The sequence below is a fragment of the Lampris incognitus genome, chromosome 15 (genome assembly GCF_029633865.1).
Source record: "Lampris incognitus isolate fLamInc1 chromosome 15, fLamInc1.hap2, whole genome shotgun sequence".
In the NCBI taxonomy this organism is placed as follows: domain Eukaryota; kingdom Metazoa; phylum Chordata; class Actinopteri; order Lampriformes; family Lampridae; genus Lampris; species Lampris incognitus.
The window spans coordinates 14266034-14284829 of record NC_079225.1 but is presented as its reverse complement, the minus strand read 5'-3'; the positions used below and the strand labels follow the sequence as shown (position 1 = coordinate 14284829).

The window sequence follows — 18796 nt, the reverse complement described above, 5'->3', positions numbered from 1 at the left end:
AAACAAAAACATTTTTTTTCTCAAACTGAAAACAATCACGTTGGCGTTTTGAACTTCAATAACTATGTGAAATATTTAAATAGGATCAACATTAAAACGCGAAGAGAGACGCCAAAGGCGAAAAATAGTGGTAATATTTTTCAGGCACCCACGCCTTGTTTACACAGTTGGTATCGTCCAATGTCCTCTGCCTGGTTCGGTAGCTGCTAAAGACGTTGGCTTGGCACAGATACTAGGTAGTAGCTTGACTGTATATACTGTAACGTGTTCTGTCACACTATTGTGCGATTTAGCTGTAATATGCTTGCCAGTGTACAGCTGCAGTAGGACCTGTTATAGAACCTTTCTGGAAATAGTTATCGATTATCCATGCGCTAATGCTAGTCCGTTAGCTAGCTTGTTGAGAGCTGGCGTTTTGCTGCTGTGATTACAGCTAGCTGCATATTAGTGTGAAGACGATTACGTGGTGCATGCTGTGTGTGGTAGCGGATTTACTTTTTTTTTTTAAGTTGAATTTTTACTTCTCTCGTGTGGGACTACTTTAATGATATAGGCTGCTTTGTAGCTGCAGCTGTTCCACGCTAGCTAGTTCCAGATGTACAATATGCCACTGGATCAATGGTCTGTTTCCCCGATGGAGTCAATGATTGTGTGTAAGGCGCTAGAATTACCCCAGAGTCCTGCAGATCTGACAAAACATTGTTGTTAATTATAATGATCAAGGTTAAGCAGTTTAACGACAACCCTTGCCAATTTTTAACGACACTGCGTTTACATTTTGGCAGGACATGATCCCAACTGTTAACATAAATCAGTTGAAGTTTGTGGTGCTAATAGAAGCAGAGATTTCAAGGAGCTAATCAGAGATTAAATCAATATTTTCTGCAAGAGAAAAAATAAGGTTTGGTGAGATTACACCAGTTTTTGGTTTGTAACCATGTGAGGGGGTCAGTCTTGTTGGTACAGTGAATAGAAATGTTATTAGCATCTATGAACAGGAATTCTGCTTATAGAAGCATAGCGTTTTTTTCCAGCTATATGTGTTTTGTCTGTTTGTGTTTCCCTTGTTTCTGAAAGAATCATGGTCAACTTCGGCGCAATTGTGCGTGAATACTGGGTGAACATATTGGTGCCCATGGGCTTCGTGATTGGAATGTACCTGGACCGACGACAGGATGAGAAACTGACTGCTTACAGAAACAAAAGTATTTTGTACCGCAGGTAAGGACAAAAAAGCAGCTAAATAACTACCAAGAATGCACAGCAGATCTTTGTTGACACGTTAATGCCAGACACTAGGAGATATTTCAAAGTAAATGCAAAAATGTTCATTATAGTCTTATTTATGCCCATTTTGTCATTGTATGAATCGTGTAACTCAAACAGCCTTGAGCAAATGCATAGGGCTGTAAGTGTAGCACTGGGGCCGGGCTGTCAATTCAATGAGTTTGTAAACCATTTCATGTGATAGAGCCCTTTCTCAAGAGATTGGCTGTCTTCTCACACCACAAGTTATTCCTACGTTTTAAAAAGTAAATATACCCTAGATCGGGTGGCACAGTGGTTAGCGCGGTCGCCTTACAGCAAGAAGGTCCTGGGTTCGAGCCCTGGGGTAGTCCAACCTTGGGGGCCGTCCCAGGTCGTCGTCTGTGTGAAGTTTGCATGTTCTCCCTGTGTCTGCATGGGTTTCCTCCCACAGTCTAAAGACATGTAGGTCAGGTGAAAGGGCCATACTAAATTGTCCCTAGGTGTGAATGTGTCGGCCCTGTGATGGGCTGGTGGCCTGTCCAGGGTGTCTCCCCGTCTGCCGTCCAGACTGCTGGGATAGCCTCCAGCTTCCCGCGACCCTGCGTATGATAAGCAGGGTTAAAAACCATGTAAAGGTTAAAACATGGCAGGCTAGTCTTTACTGTGATATTAGCATAGCAAGATAAACACAGCTGCAGATACACATTGCTCTGTTGGACGTAGGTATGTCAAAGAACCAGCATTGAGAGTACTATTGAGAATTTTTAGTTCTGGCTCTGTCTGTCAATGCTGATGAGTGTGCTGGTACACCTAAATCAAATAGAGCCATTATTAGTGTTATTAGCTGTATCGGTTTATCCTGCTATGCTAACATCAGAGGTTAGGTCCAAAATCGCATACTACTTATACATATGTGTACCATCTTCCAGCATACTATTAGTATGCGAGTAAAAACTATGACTGTTTGGACATACTACTTCATCATAAAGCCACGCCACTTCTTTTAAGCTCTCTGAAGGTTAATAATGAAACAGTGCGCACATACTGGTGTGGTTACCCACAGATTTTTAAAAACAATTAAAATATGGCAATTTTAACCAATTTATGCTTAGCATAGTGAAAAGTTCTAATCTTTTCCTTTCTTCAGGGAACTGAAGCCTGGCGAGGAAGTCACCTGGAGATAGATCACCCAGCCCTGGAATGTTAACTGTCCCACTGTCCCCAAGCTTCGTCATCTGTAAAGTGAAGGACGCTGGGTGGCCCTCAAGTCAGATTATTTAAGACGAACTCTTTGCTTTCATTGTTGAGTGGTTTCAACCAGTCATAAACATGTCTTTCTCATCAAAAGATGCCAGACATTCAGTGTATCTTTGTTGTTGTGTTTTTATTTAAAAAAAAAACGGATTTACAAAAATCTGTTATTTGATGCTGAATGGGACAGTAAATTCTTAAAATATGTATGATCTTATGAAGGGTAATTGACCTTTTGCAAAGTACCGCCCCAGAACGGGGCTTGTCCAATCCTACCTTAGCAACGGTTCCTATGTGAGGGAGGTCCGTCAAGCTTTCAGACAGACAGCAAAATGCTGAAACGGTGTGCCTATGGGATCTGCAAATCGGATACTCTATGTGAAAAGTTTGGAGGGGGTGTAATTTTCTTTCCCTTCCCGAAACCCAGAACGCAAGAAGCGCAATGCCGGCAATGGATTTCGCAGTATAGCAGACCCCATGACCAGCTTAATCCACCCAAAATCAACAAAAATACCTGTCTGCTCCAAGCTAAGCTTGCTACTAGCCATTATTGATAGCTCATATAGCTAACGTATTATTACTGTTACCTGCTGAATGTAACCAGCCTAGTCTGTGGCCAGAGATACCTAATTTAACGATAGCTAATGATAGCTAGCCCATGAACATAACTTTGTTATCCTAGCCCCAGGTTAGCCAGGTTCCACCTTTTCAGAGCATAAAGACCCGCTGGCAGGGTTGGCTGGGCCCTGGGATGGTCTCTGGCCAGTCTGACCTCCCCATATCTGGCCTCTTTTAAAGGTTTCTCCCCCTCTGTGAGCTTCAGGTGGGGACTGGCCTTTCGGCAAAGGCATCCCGCCTGTGGTGGCATCTCGTTTGCCTTATTTTGTTGAAAATACCGGTTCTGGTCTGAAGGTAAAAAAAAATAAAAAAATCATGGGGCGGTTCCCCTGGCCCCAGGGCATGTCCTTTGCCAAACCGCCGACCCCCAGGAGCCCGTACAGAACCCCCGAAAAAGCCTGGATAAGAGAACGCCATGGGGCACCTTGGCCAAAGTCAACACTGTAATACAGTGTTGACAATGGATTATTAAAAATATACCAATAATAGCTGAAATATTTAACTTACCCTACAGTGCAAGAGCGCAATTGGTCCACAGTGTGTTTCAGAATTAGTTGATGGGGTTTCTCTGATTGCGACCGGTAAGCTTTACTCTCAATTACAGTCGCACCCGGCAGCCCGGAGTCCACGCAAGTCAGTTTTACTTTTAATATTCTGAAAGTATCCCTTCTGCATACTGTAACCCCTTCTGCCTTTCACGGGATGATATTAAGGATGAATTACTCCAAAATACATCACTTATTTTCTCTGGGAATGCGCTGATTTCTTCCTTCACGTTTTGGTGTTTTCCGGCTACTTCCTGGATGGTTCTGAAACGCTTGATGGGCATAGCAACAGTAACTAAGGGGGGGGGCGGGACTTTGCAAAAGGTCAATTGTCACCAGAAATATTCTGAATTCAAAACCTCTTTGTACAACCGCAATTATGCAGCTGCCAGAATTGAAAATGTCTACGTCCATAACAGATAACAGAAAGTTGAATCCGTTCATCTGGATACGTTTATTGACAGATACTGTCACGAAACTCTGTCCATTACAGAGGCTCCGCGGTGTGGATAATCCCCCTCTCAAACAGCAGCTCAGCCAAAGTGATCTGCAAACAAAGATGACATTTCCATGAGAACCGGTGCACCACTGGGGATGATAACGCAATTAAATTGAACAACACAACCACTGTGAGCCCCTATGTTGAAACCTGGCTTGATTTTGCAGAAAGTGGGGCGGGTAAAAGAAGGCATGTAGATGGGGTTATCTAGTGGGCACCTTGTACCGAATTTGTGGTCAATTGAGGCCCTTGCTGGCCCCATAAAGCCCGGCTTTTATTTCTGTCATCTCAGAAGCCCCAGCACACTCCTCTGAATACTGACCCGGCCATCACTGCTAGTTTGAACAGAGCATGCATTTGTGGTTATCACATGTCAACAATTCCCATTTTGAAAACATACTTTGTCCTCTGGTGAATCACATGGAAAACTTCCAACCGTCACAAACTTGGGATATGAGTGGATCAGAAACTCAACGGCGTCTGTGTGCTGAAAAAAAAACACCCACCAGAAGTATGAGTGAGCCAACATCATGTTGAACAATACAGAAAACAAAGTGAGGGCTTGACGCAGGTTGAATTATTTTTCCTACCTCTGTTTTTATTTCAAAACTCTTCGGCTCCTCTTTGTGGTAAACTCTGGAGTTTTCAGTGGTGTAGTATAAATGAACTGTCTCTCCATCACAACACAGCCTAGATAGACCAAGAGAGAGAGAGATAGGGTTGCACGTGTACAATTTTGAGAGTACATTTCTGCCTTGATGCTTGAGAGCGATGATGATGAGAGAGAGAGTCAGATGAAACACCGATGAGCCTCCAGGAGAAATTGTGTTACTATAAGGAGAAAAATGGTCCAACATAGCGATAACAAAAGTAATAGATTAGCCATAGTGTCTCAAGTTACTCAGAGGAATCACACTAAAAGTAGTATTAGGACTAAAAATACTTACCTAAGAGTAAGACTAGGGGATTACTTATGAAGCCTTCTACACACCCAACCAGGAGGGGAATTACTCTTAAGAGAAACTGACATTATTTTATGACGCTTCAAACTGCAAAGTGATCTTACGATGGCAAATTGTAGTTTTCTCTGCATTATGCTCTGTGACTCATAATTATGGACCTTAAGGAAATACCCACTGTCAGCAAGCAAGTGACTTGCAGGGGTTATGTGAGTGCTCTCAAAGTTGAGACTGCTCTTCCTCAGCTGTCTTGAGTCAGGCTTATACCCAGGCCACCTAGCAACCGCACCGATAATGGACAATAGTTTGCTTTGGTAACGCCTGCAATTCACAAATGTATCCTTATCTTTGCTTGGGCCAATAATCTAGGAATTAGGGCAGTCAAGAGTTACGATTCATGGGGTGTCTGGGTAGCATAGCAGTCTATTCTGTTGCCAATTAACACAGATTGCTGGTTGAATCCCCACAGACACAATTGGCCGTGTCTGCGGGTGAGAAGTCGGATGTGGGTATGTGTCCTGGTCGCTGCACTAGCGCCTCCTTTGGTCGATCGGGGCACCTGTTTGGGTGGGAGGGGGAACTGGGGGGGAATAGCGTGATCCTCCCACGTGCTACGTCCCCCTGGCGAAACTCCTCACTGTCAGCTGAAAAGCAGCTGGCAACTCCACATATATTGGAGGAGTCATGTGGTAGTCTGCAGCCCTCCCCGAATCGGCAGAGGGGGGTGGAGCAGCGACCAGGACGGCTTGGAAGAGTGGGGTAATTAATTGGCCAGGTACAATTGGGGAGAAAAAAAGAAGGGGAAAAATCCCCCCCCCCCCAAAAAAAAGTTATGATTCATAATTCTACTGATGGATGTTTGTGAGGGACCTAAATCATCACTCGCATTGCTGCGCTTGTCCGGTTGCCGAGAAGCATGAAGTTGCAAGAACTTTCGTTTCCAAGGAGATGGTGCAAAAGCTACACGTTGACGGAGAGACTGCACCCTGGATAGTGTCACTCAAAAAGTATTCCATTTGGATCAAATCAATTTCTTTTCCCACACTGCCAAGTGTTCCCAATACATAATAATAATAAATTAAACTTATATAGTGCTTTTCTAACACTCAAAGTCGCTTTACAATAAATGGCGGTGAAACAAGAAAACTGATAAACATAGCGCAGACATACAGGGGTGGATGGGAAGGGGGGGCTACGAGAGGGAGAAGCGGCAGCCACACACGACGCCAGCAGTACTCTCCGACTTAAACAGATACAAAAGGGCAAGAAAAACAAAAAACAACAACACTGTGGACGTAGATTTTCTGTAGGAGTTTTACACCCTTCCTGCAGGCGCGCATCTTTTATCTCACCGCCATCTGCCGGGAACGCCTAATGGGTTCTGACACCTCTCATGCTCCTCTAAATACTGATGGACTTGGTAGTCCTTTCCTAGGGTTGAAATTAGGAAAATATGTTCTCACTCCATTTTGATATTTTTATTTCATTTTGGTCCCATTTGCAAAAACAGGACCAAAGTTTGTCACTTGAGAATTTACGGGCAGTTTTGACCAACTTCCCACGCTGAGATGCCTGATAACTACTTCAGCACGTAGACCAACATGTATGACAAAACCAGGTAAGGAGATAACAGATTATAAAATAAACAGATCCAGAGCTGTGTATCGGCAATGCAGGCACCCCGGCATGAGCACCTTTGGTTTGCTTAACGCAGGGCCTGTTATAGCAGGGAGTACTTTAAAGATGGATGGCGGTCAGTACGCAGTAACATACAACGCAGTATACAGTAGAAAGTGACAGGTGGTATACTGTGCCCTTGCCCCCCTGGACACCCACAAGGGTTTCATTTAATACCGTGTTACCTGGCACACCCGGCGCGAATGAGTCGGACCCGGGTCTGGTTTCTGATAGTTGCCCCAACGTCCAAAACCTCGTCGTGTCCCCATCTGATGGGGGCTCCCTGCACACTGCTGGCCAGTTCCTCTGTTAGAGATGGCATGAAATGAGTTTCATGGTCGGAAAGACCGACAACGAAACAGGAACACTTTTAACACTGATGTATGCAATAAATATCTCACGGTTAGGGTGAATTCAGTCAATTGAAGCAGTTGGTTTCAACACAACTTAAGAGATATTTTCCCATAAAATGAAGGTTTTAACACCTCATCAAAAGTTCGTTGCAATTCATTTTTGACATTCAAACATTGCGTTAAGACAATTTAGCTGACATTTTCTAATGCCAACATATTCACTGATGTACACCTGGAGTGAGCACGGGGGGCAGGCAGTCATGGAAGAAACCCTTGGATTTCTGATCCACAGCAGCATCCACCGGAGCGTAACTTGCCAGCTTCTTCATCAAGCTCTCAATTTGAGACAAGAATTTCGACCTGCGGGGATCATCCTACACAGTGGAAAACTCGGGTCAGTTCCTCTGAGGAAACGCGGAAGTCTTTTGAAACCGGCGCATAACAGAGTTGCGTCGGTAGTGACAAACTGAAATGTCCTTTCGGTGGAGTGACGTACCTTGTCAGAATTCTGCACTCCCATGTATGTTAGGTAGTCCAGCGGCAGGCCTCGTCTGTACTCCACGTCTTCCTCCATTGCTACTTCTAATGCTGCCGGGACCACCTGGAATTCAAAATGGAGGCTGTCAGCAGCTGAACTCCGAAAGCTCTTTTATAAATGTAACCCAGTGAACAGACACCGGCAGACTGCTGCAGACATTTGGGTTTAGGTTTGAGAGAGTCTGTTTAGACTTAATGTGCTAGAAGTTCATTTCCCACAGACGCTCATCATTAACATCTTAATTCCTGTAACAATACACGTGTGACATAAAATTGTCTCACCCCTGCAATAGACTACATGTTGAATACTGAGTAAGCAGTAAAAATAATGCATTTCCATCCATCACCCAAACCGCCCATCCTTACTCTGGGTCGTGGGGATACTGGAGCCTATCCCAGCAGTCACTGGGCAGCAGGTGGGGAGACACCCTGGACAGGCTGCCAGGCCGTCACAGGGCCGACACATTCACACCTAGGGACAATTTAGTACAGCCGAGCCACCTGACCTACATGTCTTTGGACTGTGGGAGGAAACCGGAGCACCCGGAGGAAACCCACGCAGACACGGGGAGAACATGCAAACTCCACACAGAGGACGACCCGGGATGACCCACCAAGATTGGACTACCCCAGGGTTTGAACCCAGGACCTTCTTGCTATGAGGCAACTGCGTTAACCACCGTGCCACCCAAAAAATATAATAATAAATGAATAAAATAAAATAATGAAATAATAATAAATAAATATAATAGATATCAATATAATAGGTGGCACGGTGGCGCAGTGGTTAGCACGGTCACCTCAAAGCAAGAAGGTCCTGGGTTCGAGCCTTGGAGTAGTCCAACCATAGGGGGTCGTCCCGGGTCATCCTCTGTGTGGAGTTTGCATGTTCTCTCCGGGTCTGTGTGGGTTTCCTCCAGGTGCTCCGGTTTCCTCCCACAGTCCAAAGACATGTAAGTCAGGTGAATTGGCCAAACTAAATTGTCCCTAGGTATGAATGTGTGTGTGTGTGTGTGTGTGTGTGCGCGTGTGTGATGGCTTGATGGCCTGTCCAGCGTGTCTCCCCGGCTGCCACCCAATGACTGCTGGGATAGGCTCCAGCATCGCCGCGACCCTGAGAGCAGGATAAGCGGTTCGTATAATGGATGGATGGATAAATATAATAAATATAAATAAAATTAATAAAAAATAATACACTTATACAGCCTTACTATATGTTATAAAGTATATATGATGTCTCAAATGTCTTTGTATCATTCATATCATTAAGTGCTTACCAACCTGTATTTAACGAACTAGCACATAACACTTTGCAAAGGGAATTATAATAATGTGAGCAATTTCACTTAATATCAAAAACACCCTTTTAGCATGTGATAATATTGTCATACTCATGCCTTTACACTGCCAGTACTGTTTGGGTTGTTGTGTTTTGTCGTACCTTTGACGACAAGAGCCCTTGCGATCATTACTGACTTTTTGGTATCTACACAACGAACAACGCAGAAAGCACAACCTTCATGAGCAGGTCTCCCCAGCTGTTCTTCTGGTAAGAGGAGATAGTGATATGAAGGGAGTGTGCATCTGGCAGGCAGTCGCCCTGATGGATGAACCCTCGGGGGAAGTAGAGGAGGTCCCCGGCCTCCAGGACCACCTCAAGGATGGGCTTCCCAATCTCTTTCTGACTGAAGTTAGCTGAGAGAAAATACAAAAGAGCCAATTAGAAGACAGGCCCGCATAATTCTGGGTTTCAAGGAGAGAACGACGGCACACTCAAAAATTGCTACAATTTTTATTTTTTTTGGAATTTTCCCCATTTTTCTCCTCAATTGTATCCGGCCAATTACCCCACTCTTCCAAGCCGTCCTGGTCAATGCTCCACCCCCTCTGTCGATCCGGGAAGGGCTGCAGACTACCATATATCTCCACGCTATTCCTCCCAGTTCCCCCTCCCCCCTGAACAGGCGCCCCGACTGCCAAGAGGAGGCACTAGTGCAGCGACCAGGACACACACCCACATTCGGCTTCCCACCCGCAGACACGGCCAGTTGTGTCTGTAGGGACGCCTGACTAAGCCGGAGGTAACGCGGGGATTTGAACCAGCGAGCCTCTTATTGGTAGGCAATGGAATAGACCGCCACGCTACCCGGACGCCACAATTTTACATTTTACAGTGTGCTTTAATATACATAGGTGCCAGTAAGGTGGAGTTGTCCACATAGAATGAAGTGGCAGAAAAGAAAATGCCAGAAATCTTACCCAGCTTAGCCAATCAAATCAAGCTTAACCAATACTTGATAACAGACACAAAGTATCCCTGGTGAAACCTGTCTCCTCTGGTGAAACCTGTGTCCTCGCCAAGCAAATTAAAAGCAGCTGCTGAGAATTATGGGAAACTGCTCTTTCATTCAGGCCTGCTATGAGACTGACTTGTAGTCTATTAGCAAAACTACCAGTAAGTATAAAGTGTTTTTGTACTTACGGCTTGAAAACACAGGCAGGAACTCTTCCTCTGTCCTAAAAAAGTAACAAAAATACAGACTTTGGAGTGAGCTTCTGGTTAAAACAGATCAATATAATACACGGACAATGGCCATTTCCACATCGAGGCACTTGGATCATCCAAGCAGTTTTTCCTGTCGACTCCAGGCTCTCAGATGGAGCTGAAGGGCGACCACAACTTTGCCATTGCTGCCCAGAGTCTATGGAGAAGTCTACCTCCATGTATCAGAACTGCCCCCCCTACTGTTTACTTTTAAAGCTCTCCTAAAAACTCACCTTTACTCTGTGGCTTTTGGTTGCTCCTGATGTGACCTCGTGTTGCATTTGTCATATCTGTTTGGCGTTTGTCCTCGCAGTTTGCACTGTTCTTTCTGTTCTCCCTTTTATTTATTCATTCTTTTTATTATTGTTATTGATGCTATTCAGCACTAAAAGTCAACGACAGCTGGTTTTGTGCTTTAACGCAACACATCAAGAACCATGTTTACCAGGGGAAAAAAGTCACATGTACACCATTATTCTTTTTCTTTTGGACCCCCCCCCCCTTTTACTCCCTAATTACACTTGGCCAATTACCCCACTCTTCCGAGCTGTCCCGGTCAATGCTCCACCCCCTTTGCCGATCCAGGGAGGGCTGCAGACTACCACATGCCTCCTCCGATACATGTGGAGTCGCCAGCCGCACATTTCCACCTGACAGTGAAGAGTTTCACCAGGGGGACGTAGTAGCGCATGGGAGGATCACGCTATTCCCCCCAGTTCCCCCTTCCCCCCAAAGCAGGCGCCCCGACAGACCAGAGGAGGCGCTAGTGCAGCGACCAGGACAAATACCCACATCCGGCTTCCCACCCGCAGACACGGCCAATTGTGTCTGTTGAGACGCCCGACCAAGCCGGAGGTAACACGGGGATTCGAACTGGGGATCCCCGTGTTGGTAGGCAACATGAAACACCATTCTTACATGACTCAATAAACAACTTCAATGTATCTGACCAGAGACCATGTCCAAGCAATTTTACTCTACCAAATGCATAATGATACGTTTGCCTTTTTTTCTGTTTGGCAACAACAAATCCAATGACGGGAATCAACACTGAGCTTAACAGAGGTTCTCTAACTCACCGAGGACTGTACACTCTCCAACGTTTCTTTCCCTCCAGCTGAACCACAAATGCCTCAATGTCGTCATAATGTGGAGCAAAGCCCTGCGTTCCGGGTGGCGTCAGATACCTGATTGAGGAAAAAAATAAAAACCTATTTGACCAGGGTCTCTCCCTCCCCGCACTTTTGAAACCTGGACCATCAGTTTTTTGTTTTTGTTTTTTTTTTCCTTACTCAAGCACTCACATATTGGCTCCGGCCATGTTGCCAAACTGCTCCTGAAGGATGGACAGAACGTTCCACACGATGGAGGAGAAGGCCTGGGGATTCAGCATGCGGAGGGAGCAGCCGCTCTGAAAAGAAAAGGGGAAAGGCGGAGAACCCCAATTCATTGAGGAAATCTAAATTTAATTGCTGATGTTGTGCAGGCACCGGTAATACATCAGACATAAAAATCACCTCTGGTTTGCACTGTAAAAATTATCAAAAAACATTGTACCGTCACACTGTGCACTGGGATGTCGAACATAAAATGAAAGAACACGAGATTTTCCTTGCTAAGGTGGGCCACTTCAAGGACTACCTCAAGGATCCCCTGTCCTGCATATTTTCATTGTAACCCTGCATAGGTAGCCACCTCAAGAATAGGTATAGGTAGCCACCTCAAAGGTACCCTGCATAGGTAGCCACCTCAGGGACCCCCTATCCTGCAGATTTTCATTGTAACCCTGCATAGGTAGCCCTGCTTGTACTTACTCAACCAATCATCTCATAGCACTTAATTATGCAAGGTGTGCAAAACCTGACATAATTCATTGCTAATTGGTTGAATAACTACAAAGAGATACCTATTCAGGGTTGCAAAGAAAATCTGCAGGATAGGGGGGGGGTCCTTGAGGACTGGGTTGGGAAACACTGACTTAGTTTCCTGCCACTGGCTGAAAGTAGCGGTCAGTATTATAATTTAACCGGTGAGGTGTATGGATGTACCAACTGCAACTAGGCAGGAGGCAGCATCAAATGAACAAACAGGCTATCAGAGTTGACTTCATTCCTTACCGACGTCATTCTGTGGTATCCGTTGCATGCTTTTTGGTTGCTATAAGGCAAATGCACGACCAGATCTGGTGTTCTTGCTCATGTTCAAATTCAACGACTATTGACTTTCAACACCTTGGACTGAAAGGTTTCAAAATACCTGCATTTGACATAGCATGATTTGTGAATGTTATTCTGCTGTTTTCCCCATAAATTGCTTTTTTTTTTTTAATTTCCCCCCCTTTTTCTCTCCAATTGTATCCGGCCAATTACCCGACTCTTTCGAGCCTTCCCAGTTGCTCCTCCACCCCCTCTGCAGACTACCACCTGTCTCCTCCAATACATGTGGAGTCGCCAGCCGCTTCTTTTCACCTGACAGTGAGGAATTTCACCAGGGGGACGTAGCGCGTGGGAGGATCACGCTATTCCCCCCAGTACCCCTCCCCCCCCCAACAGGTGGCCCGACTGACCAGAGGAAGCGCTAGTGCAGCGACCAGGACAAATACCCACATCCGGCTTCCAAATGGCCAATTGTGTCTGTAGGGACGCCCGACCAAGCTGGAGGTAACACGGGGATTTGAACCGGGATTCCCGTGTTGGTAGGCAACGGAGTAGACCGCTTCGATACCCGGACGCCCACGAGAATGTTCTTATTAACAATGATTTTGCAGGATTTTCTTTGTACGGAACCTCATTGTCAGGGATGTGGTCCTATACAGAAAAAAGCATGAGGAGCTGAGTTTCCCATTAGATAGTGATAAGGGTAAAGGGATTACAAATAATGTTACAGAAAATAAAATCACATCTCTAAATGATTCATTCTTGCTGTAGAATAGTCAGAATTCCAGCAGATTCCTCTACCTCATAGAAGTCCCATACAGTGTAAGGCAAGGCTCTCCCTGGTGGATTGTGTGTCTCTCTCTTGCCATTGGTATAACTAGTGACATCCAAGTTCACTCCGTACTGGACATCATCCTTACACAAACAAAAGAAACATGCAGTTCAGTTAGTCAATATATGACAGTTTTGCTTCTTTTCCACTACATGGCACCAGCTCAACTCAACTCGACTTTTTCGTTTTCCATTACTGGAAAGTACCGGCATTTTGGTAACTGTTACCACTTTTCTGGTACCACCTTTGTCAAGGGTCCAAAAGAACTGGAGCAGGTACCAAAATCAATGCAGACCAGCTACACTGAGGGGGTACTGTTATCGTAAAGGAAAACAACACTCTGCGAGTCGAGTCGAGTCGGGCTGGTGCCATGTAGTGGAAAAGGGGCATTTGAGACAAATACAGTATATGTTCATGGCATCACAGTTTACAAACAAATTTCTCAATATACATATATACATACAGGATCTATGCGTGTCAGGTGTGTGCCAGGTTAATGTTTGTGATTCTTACTTGTCTCAATATTTGATCGAACACTGCAGTGGAGAATAGTCCCTTGTAGTAATCTCGATTCTGACGTTTGACAAGAATGGGCTTCTTTTCCCATGTATCCCTTAAGAGAGGTGAATAAATGTTAGCCTGAGGATATTTCAATGATAAAACAAGCATACACAAACATCGTTATAACCTATTTTTGAGGCAGTGTTACATGGTTACTTATTAAAGAGTTTGGGTCCATATCCATCCCTGTTCTAGTCACAGATTTAGTTTAACTGCTAACAACCAGGTTGGGGATGAGTTGTTGCCTCAAGTGAAGGAGTTCAAGTATTTCGGGGTCTTGTTCATGAGTGAGGGTAGCATGGAGCAGGAGATTGACAGGTGGATTGGTGCAGCATCAGCAGTAATGAGGATGTTGTACCGGACCATTGTGGTAAAGAAGGAGCTGAGCCGGAAGGCAAAGCTCTCAATTTACCTGTCAATCTTTGTTCACCGAAAGGGTGAGATTGCTGATACAAGCGGCTGAAATGAGTCTCCTCCGTAGGGTGTCTGGGCTCAGCCTTAAGAGATAGGGTGAGGCGCTCAGACATCTGGGGGGAGCTCGGCGTAGAGCCGCTGCTCCTTCGTGTCGAAAGGAGCCAGTTGAGGTGGTTCGGGCATCTGATTAGGATGCCTCCTGGGCACCTTCCTTTGGAGGTTTACTGGGCACGGCCAACTGGGAGGAGACCCCGGGGTAGACCCAGTACTCGCTGGAGGGACAACATGTCAACAATCTGGCGTGGGAACACCTTGGGATCCCCCAGGAGGAGCTGGGGAGAGGAGCGTCTGGAGTGCCCTATTTAGCTTGCTGCCACCGCGACCCAACCCCGGAAAAGTGGCTGATGATGAATGAATGAAGGAAGGAAGGAATGAATGAATGAATGCTAACAACTACATAAACTCACGTTCTTGTTTGTGTATCCACTTAAGTCTTTGGTGAAGACTTAGGGCCCATTGCCCTAACGTCTGTGGTCATGAAATCCTTCAAGAGACTGGTGTTGGCCCACCTGAAAGAAATCACAGGCCTCCTGCTCGACCCCCTGCAGTTTGCCTACCAAGCAAACAGGTCGGTGGAGGATGCAGTCAACATGGGATTTCACTACATCTTCCAACACCTCAACTCCACAGGGTCATATGCAACTCAGCATTCAACACCATCGTCCCAGATATCCTCCACTCCAAACTCACCCAGCTCACTGTACCAGCCCCCATCTGCCAGTGGATTAAAAACTTCCTGACAGACAGGAGGCAGCAGATTAGGCTGGGGAAAATCACATCCAGCACCCAGACAATCAGCATTGGCACCCCCCAGGGATGTGTGCTCTACTCTTCTCCCTCTACACAAATGACTGCACCTCAGGTGACCCATCTGTTAAACTCCTGAAGTTTGCGGATGACACAACCATCATTTGCCTTATCTGGGAAGGTGATGAGTCTGCATATAGATGAGAGGTTGATCAGCTGGCCCTCTGGTGCAGCCATGACAACTTGGAGCAGAACACGCTCAAAACAGTGGAGATGACAGTGGACTTCAGGAGGTGTCCCCAAACACTGCCCCCCCTCACCATACTCAACAGTATGGTGTCTACAGTGAAAACCTACAGATTTCTGGGTTCCACGAACTCCCAGGATCTAAGGTGGGCATCCAACATAGACACAATCATCAGAAAGGTCCAGCACAGGATGTACTTTCTCCACCAGCTCAGGAAGTTCAACCTGCCTCAGGAACTGCTGATTCGGTTCTACACTGCAATAATTCGGTCTGCCCTCTGCACATCCATCACTGTCTGGTTTGGTTCGGCCACCAAACAGGACAGGGACAGACTACAATGGACAGTTAGGTCTGTAGAGAAAATCATTGATGCCAACTCGCCCTCCATTCAGGACTTATACTCCTCCCCTCCGGTAGGCACTACAGAGCACTGTACCCAAAACAATCAGGTATAAAAAGTTTTTTTCTGCAGGCTGTCATTCAAATGAAAGCTTAACACTGTCAAATAAATCTAACCATTTATACTATCATATACATATATATATATACACACACACACACACACACAAACTCAATCCTTGTGTATATATCATAAGATTGCTGTGTTGTAGTGTTGTTATTCTATGTTAAGTACACCGAGAGAGCCACGAAACCAAAGTCAAATTCCATGTATGTGTAAACATACATGGCCAATAAACATGATTCTGAAAGTGCTGATTATATGCGTAAAATGAATATTTGGATTTCTAGGGCTGAAATTTCAAAGCTTGTTACAGCTCCAACAAAAGTGGCAATAATGTGGTTGACAGACAACCACTGTTGAATGAGTGCAGGGGAAACAATGCCATTACATCCATCAGTACCTGAAGAAGGTCTTGGAGGGAATGGGGTGAATAAGCCATTGGAACATCTTGCTTGCTCGCTCCCTGCTGTTGTTGACTTTTGCCAAGTCAGTCAATACAGATTCTAGCGTCTCATCATCTCCATTTTCACAATCCTCCTCCTGGAAGAAGCAAGGTTTATCTTTTGACCAACGGTTCAATCATTTCAAGAATTCATATAAACAAAACAAGAAATGTTACAGCACCAAATCTTTACAACTCCTTATATATGCGTTTCTTGTAGCAGGAAATGTTTACTGAATTTCACACACAACTCGTTCGGCTTTGTGAGGGAGAATCATTTGCAAGGCCCTTTGCCCCAACATCAATTCAAATATGACCTGAACATTTACATTTTCAACTCTGTTGGTCTTCTTAACCGTCTGAGCAGCTTTTAAGATCTTCTTTCCCCTTTTCTTCTTTTCAGTCTTGGTGAAAGCTTTGCTGCTGGCTGTCTTGGCTGCGACACCATTTTCCTTTCGCTTTTTCTTCTTAGCGGACACCTGAAAGAGACGTTTGGAAGCAAGAGGCTGAACGCCGTGTCTTGAATGCAAAGCGGATTATTTTTGACTGAGACGCTGGTCACTGAAATTCTGCCATCACTTGAATGCGGCGCGTTTCACTGGGTTATGATCCCAACGCAGCTTGCGTAACTAACACTCAATGTGTGGGCACACTCTTCTTACGACAAGCATACCAGTCTAGTGTATACCGTGTTGAATAAGAACCTGTACCTGCAAGCAAGTCTTCTTGGCGGGGGGTAAAGGCGCCGATATCATGCGATACAATTCAAAAGCGGACATGTGTTTTTTCTCCATTTTCCGACGGCTACGTCATCACCCCGCGACCGCTAGCGGGTCCCGCAGCCGTGAAACCGAGCGCGCTCGATCGCCCTCGGCGTCGCGGCGGACTGACGCGGAAGGCGTTGCGTTTGAGACGCTGTCCTCTTCAAGGAGGTTTATCTTACGAGAAAAATCATCAGAAGTCTGCATCAAACTGTGACAAAACCATTTTCAGATATTTATTGCTTGGCCTCGACATGCATGTATAGTTTTATATAGTACCTGCACCACTACTACTACTACTAATAATAATAATAATAATAATAATAACAATAATAATGACAACAACAGCAACAATAATAAAGATAACGATAATAAAATAATAATAGGCTCCAGCATCTCCGCGACCCCCGGGCAGGATAAGCGGTGTGCAACACACGTGTATATTTATCTGTTTCATGCATGCAAAGCAGCTGGCGGTGTTTGCACGTTTGAAAGAAACAAATCAAACAGCCACACGCGCGGGGGGGGGGGGGAGGGGGAGAAGAGCAAAAAACCACAGCAAAAGCGCCTCGACACGAGCGTGGAAAACGAGACCGTCCGCTAACAGCCGCTAGATAGGGCGCTTCCCCAACGCTACCTCGGCCGATCAGCGCCGTCTCCCAGAATGCTTTGCGGCGGCGCTGTTCGCTCGGCCGCCTCGCCGACGGTGCAGCTTTTAATCGCGCCGCGAGAGGCGACGTAGCGGCGCACCGAGCGCAGACGCAGACGCGCTAGTCGGACCGGTGACCGAGGCGAGAGACGTGCCAGATTTCCGCGGCGGCGGCTCTTTTATTTCGGGGACGGTTTTCTTTCTTCCTTCTCGGGAGTTCGGTGCCGAAGGTGAGTAGCAGCCCCCCCCCCCGCCGCCGCCCGAAGCTAACGTTCTTCTCGCCAGCTTGACGTGTGACCACTGCTGGCTAGCGGGCTAGCTAATTGGCCAGTTGAGACGTATGGCCCCCCCTCCCCGTCCACCCCTCGTCCCCTTTAACGTTATATGTGATATATTACGTTTCTAGACTATGTGTCACGTTTTCGGCGGTCTTCTCGGTGCAGCCCTTTGCGAATGCGAGAGCTTTAGGGCTCCACGAAAGACTTTTCCTCCTCCCCCCCCCCCCAGTCAAGCCTCTCCAAACGTCGGGACCGGGGGGCGGTCTTGCCCCCCCGGTCCCGCGCCGCGGCACACCACGTCAACGCGGTCGGCTGGTCGCTGCAGCCGCGGTGTTGTTTCTCTAACCGGGTATGGCTGCCCTCGCTGCGTCGGTCTCAGTCTCTCTTATTCCCCCCCCCACCCCCTGTGTGGGATTTCTGTTCTCGCTCCGCAGTTGTCACCCTCTCCCAGTCACACACCAGCTTGGTGAAATTGCTAAAAAAATAAATAAAATCTCCTGTTTGTGTTGGGTGTAGCTTTTGAAATCAAATCGCGAAACAACCGCTTTATGAGAGCCATACGTTTTGTTTACCTTCTTCTGGTTGCAGGGGCGGATCTACGGGGTGGCACCTCTGGGACACAGTCTTGCCACCCCTGTTGCCGCCCCCGTTTATAAATCAGATAATGTGTTTTTGAAGTATATTTTGTGTACATGCGTGGTGAAGGTCAATGAGACCCGCGTCTAACTCGTCTCAAACAGAAGTCGCCGATTTAGAATCCCCCCTCCCCCTCGCAGGCGCGGATCTACAGGGTGGCAAAGGGGTGGCACCTCTGGGACACAGTCTTGCCACCCCAGGAGAAAATCTCTAGATCCACCACTGTCTGGTTGTCACTTTGCCCCCCCCCCCCCCACACACACACAAAGCAGACTTGATAAGCTTGTTTGCTCTTACAGGAATTACTTAGCTTCTGTG

General features: G+C 46.2%; 2 protein-coding genes across 2 annotated transcripts; one reads left to right on the top strand and one right to left on the bottom strand.

The window, feature by feature from the left end:
- Positions 1–165: 165 nt before the first annotated feature.
- LOC130125117 (NADH dehydrogenase [ubiquinone] 1 beta subcomplex subunit 1-like) lies at positions 166–2597 on the top strand. The gene is made up of 3 exons (XM_056294576.1): positions 166–236; positions 1078–1221; positions 2396–2597. The coding sequence occupies exons 2-3, from the start codon at positions 1082–1084 to the stop codon at positions 2430–2432; spliced, it is 177 nt and encodes a 58-aa protein (XP_056150551.1). The 5' UTR covers positions 166–236; positions 1078–1081; the 3' UTR covers positions 2433–2597.
- A 44-nt stretch (positions 2598–2641) lies between these two features.
- Positions 2642–16986, bottom strand: riox1 (ribosomal oxygenase 1). The gene is made up of 15 exons (XM_056294575.1): positions 16865–16986; positions 16484–16633; positions 16113–16252; positions 13734–13833; positions 13190–13303; positions 11537–11643; positions 11312–11419; positions 10170–10204; positions 9204–9382; positions 7647–7751; positions 7383–7524; positions 6983–7103; positions 4752–4851; positions 4562–4648; positions 2642–4209 (listed from the first exon to the last, which is right to left on the bottom strand). The coding sequence occupies exons 1-15, from the start codon at positions 16946–16948 to the stop codon at positions 4150–4152; spliced, it is 1632 nt and encodes a 543-aa protein (XP_056150550.1). The 5' UTR covers positions 16949–16986; the 3' UTR covers positions 2642–4149.
- Positions 16987–18796: the final 1810 nt, after the last annotated feature.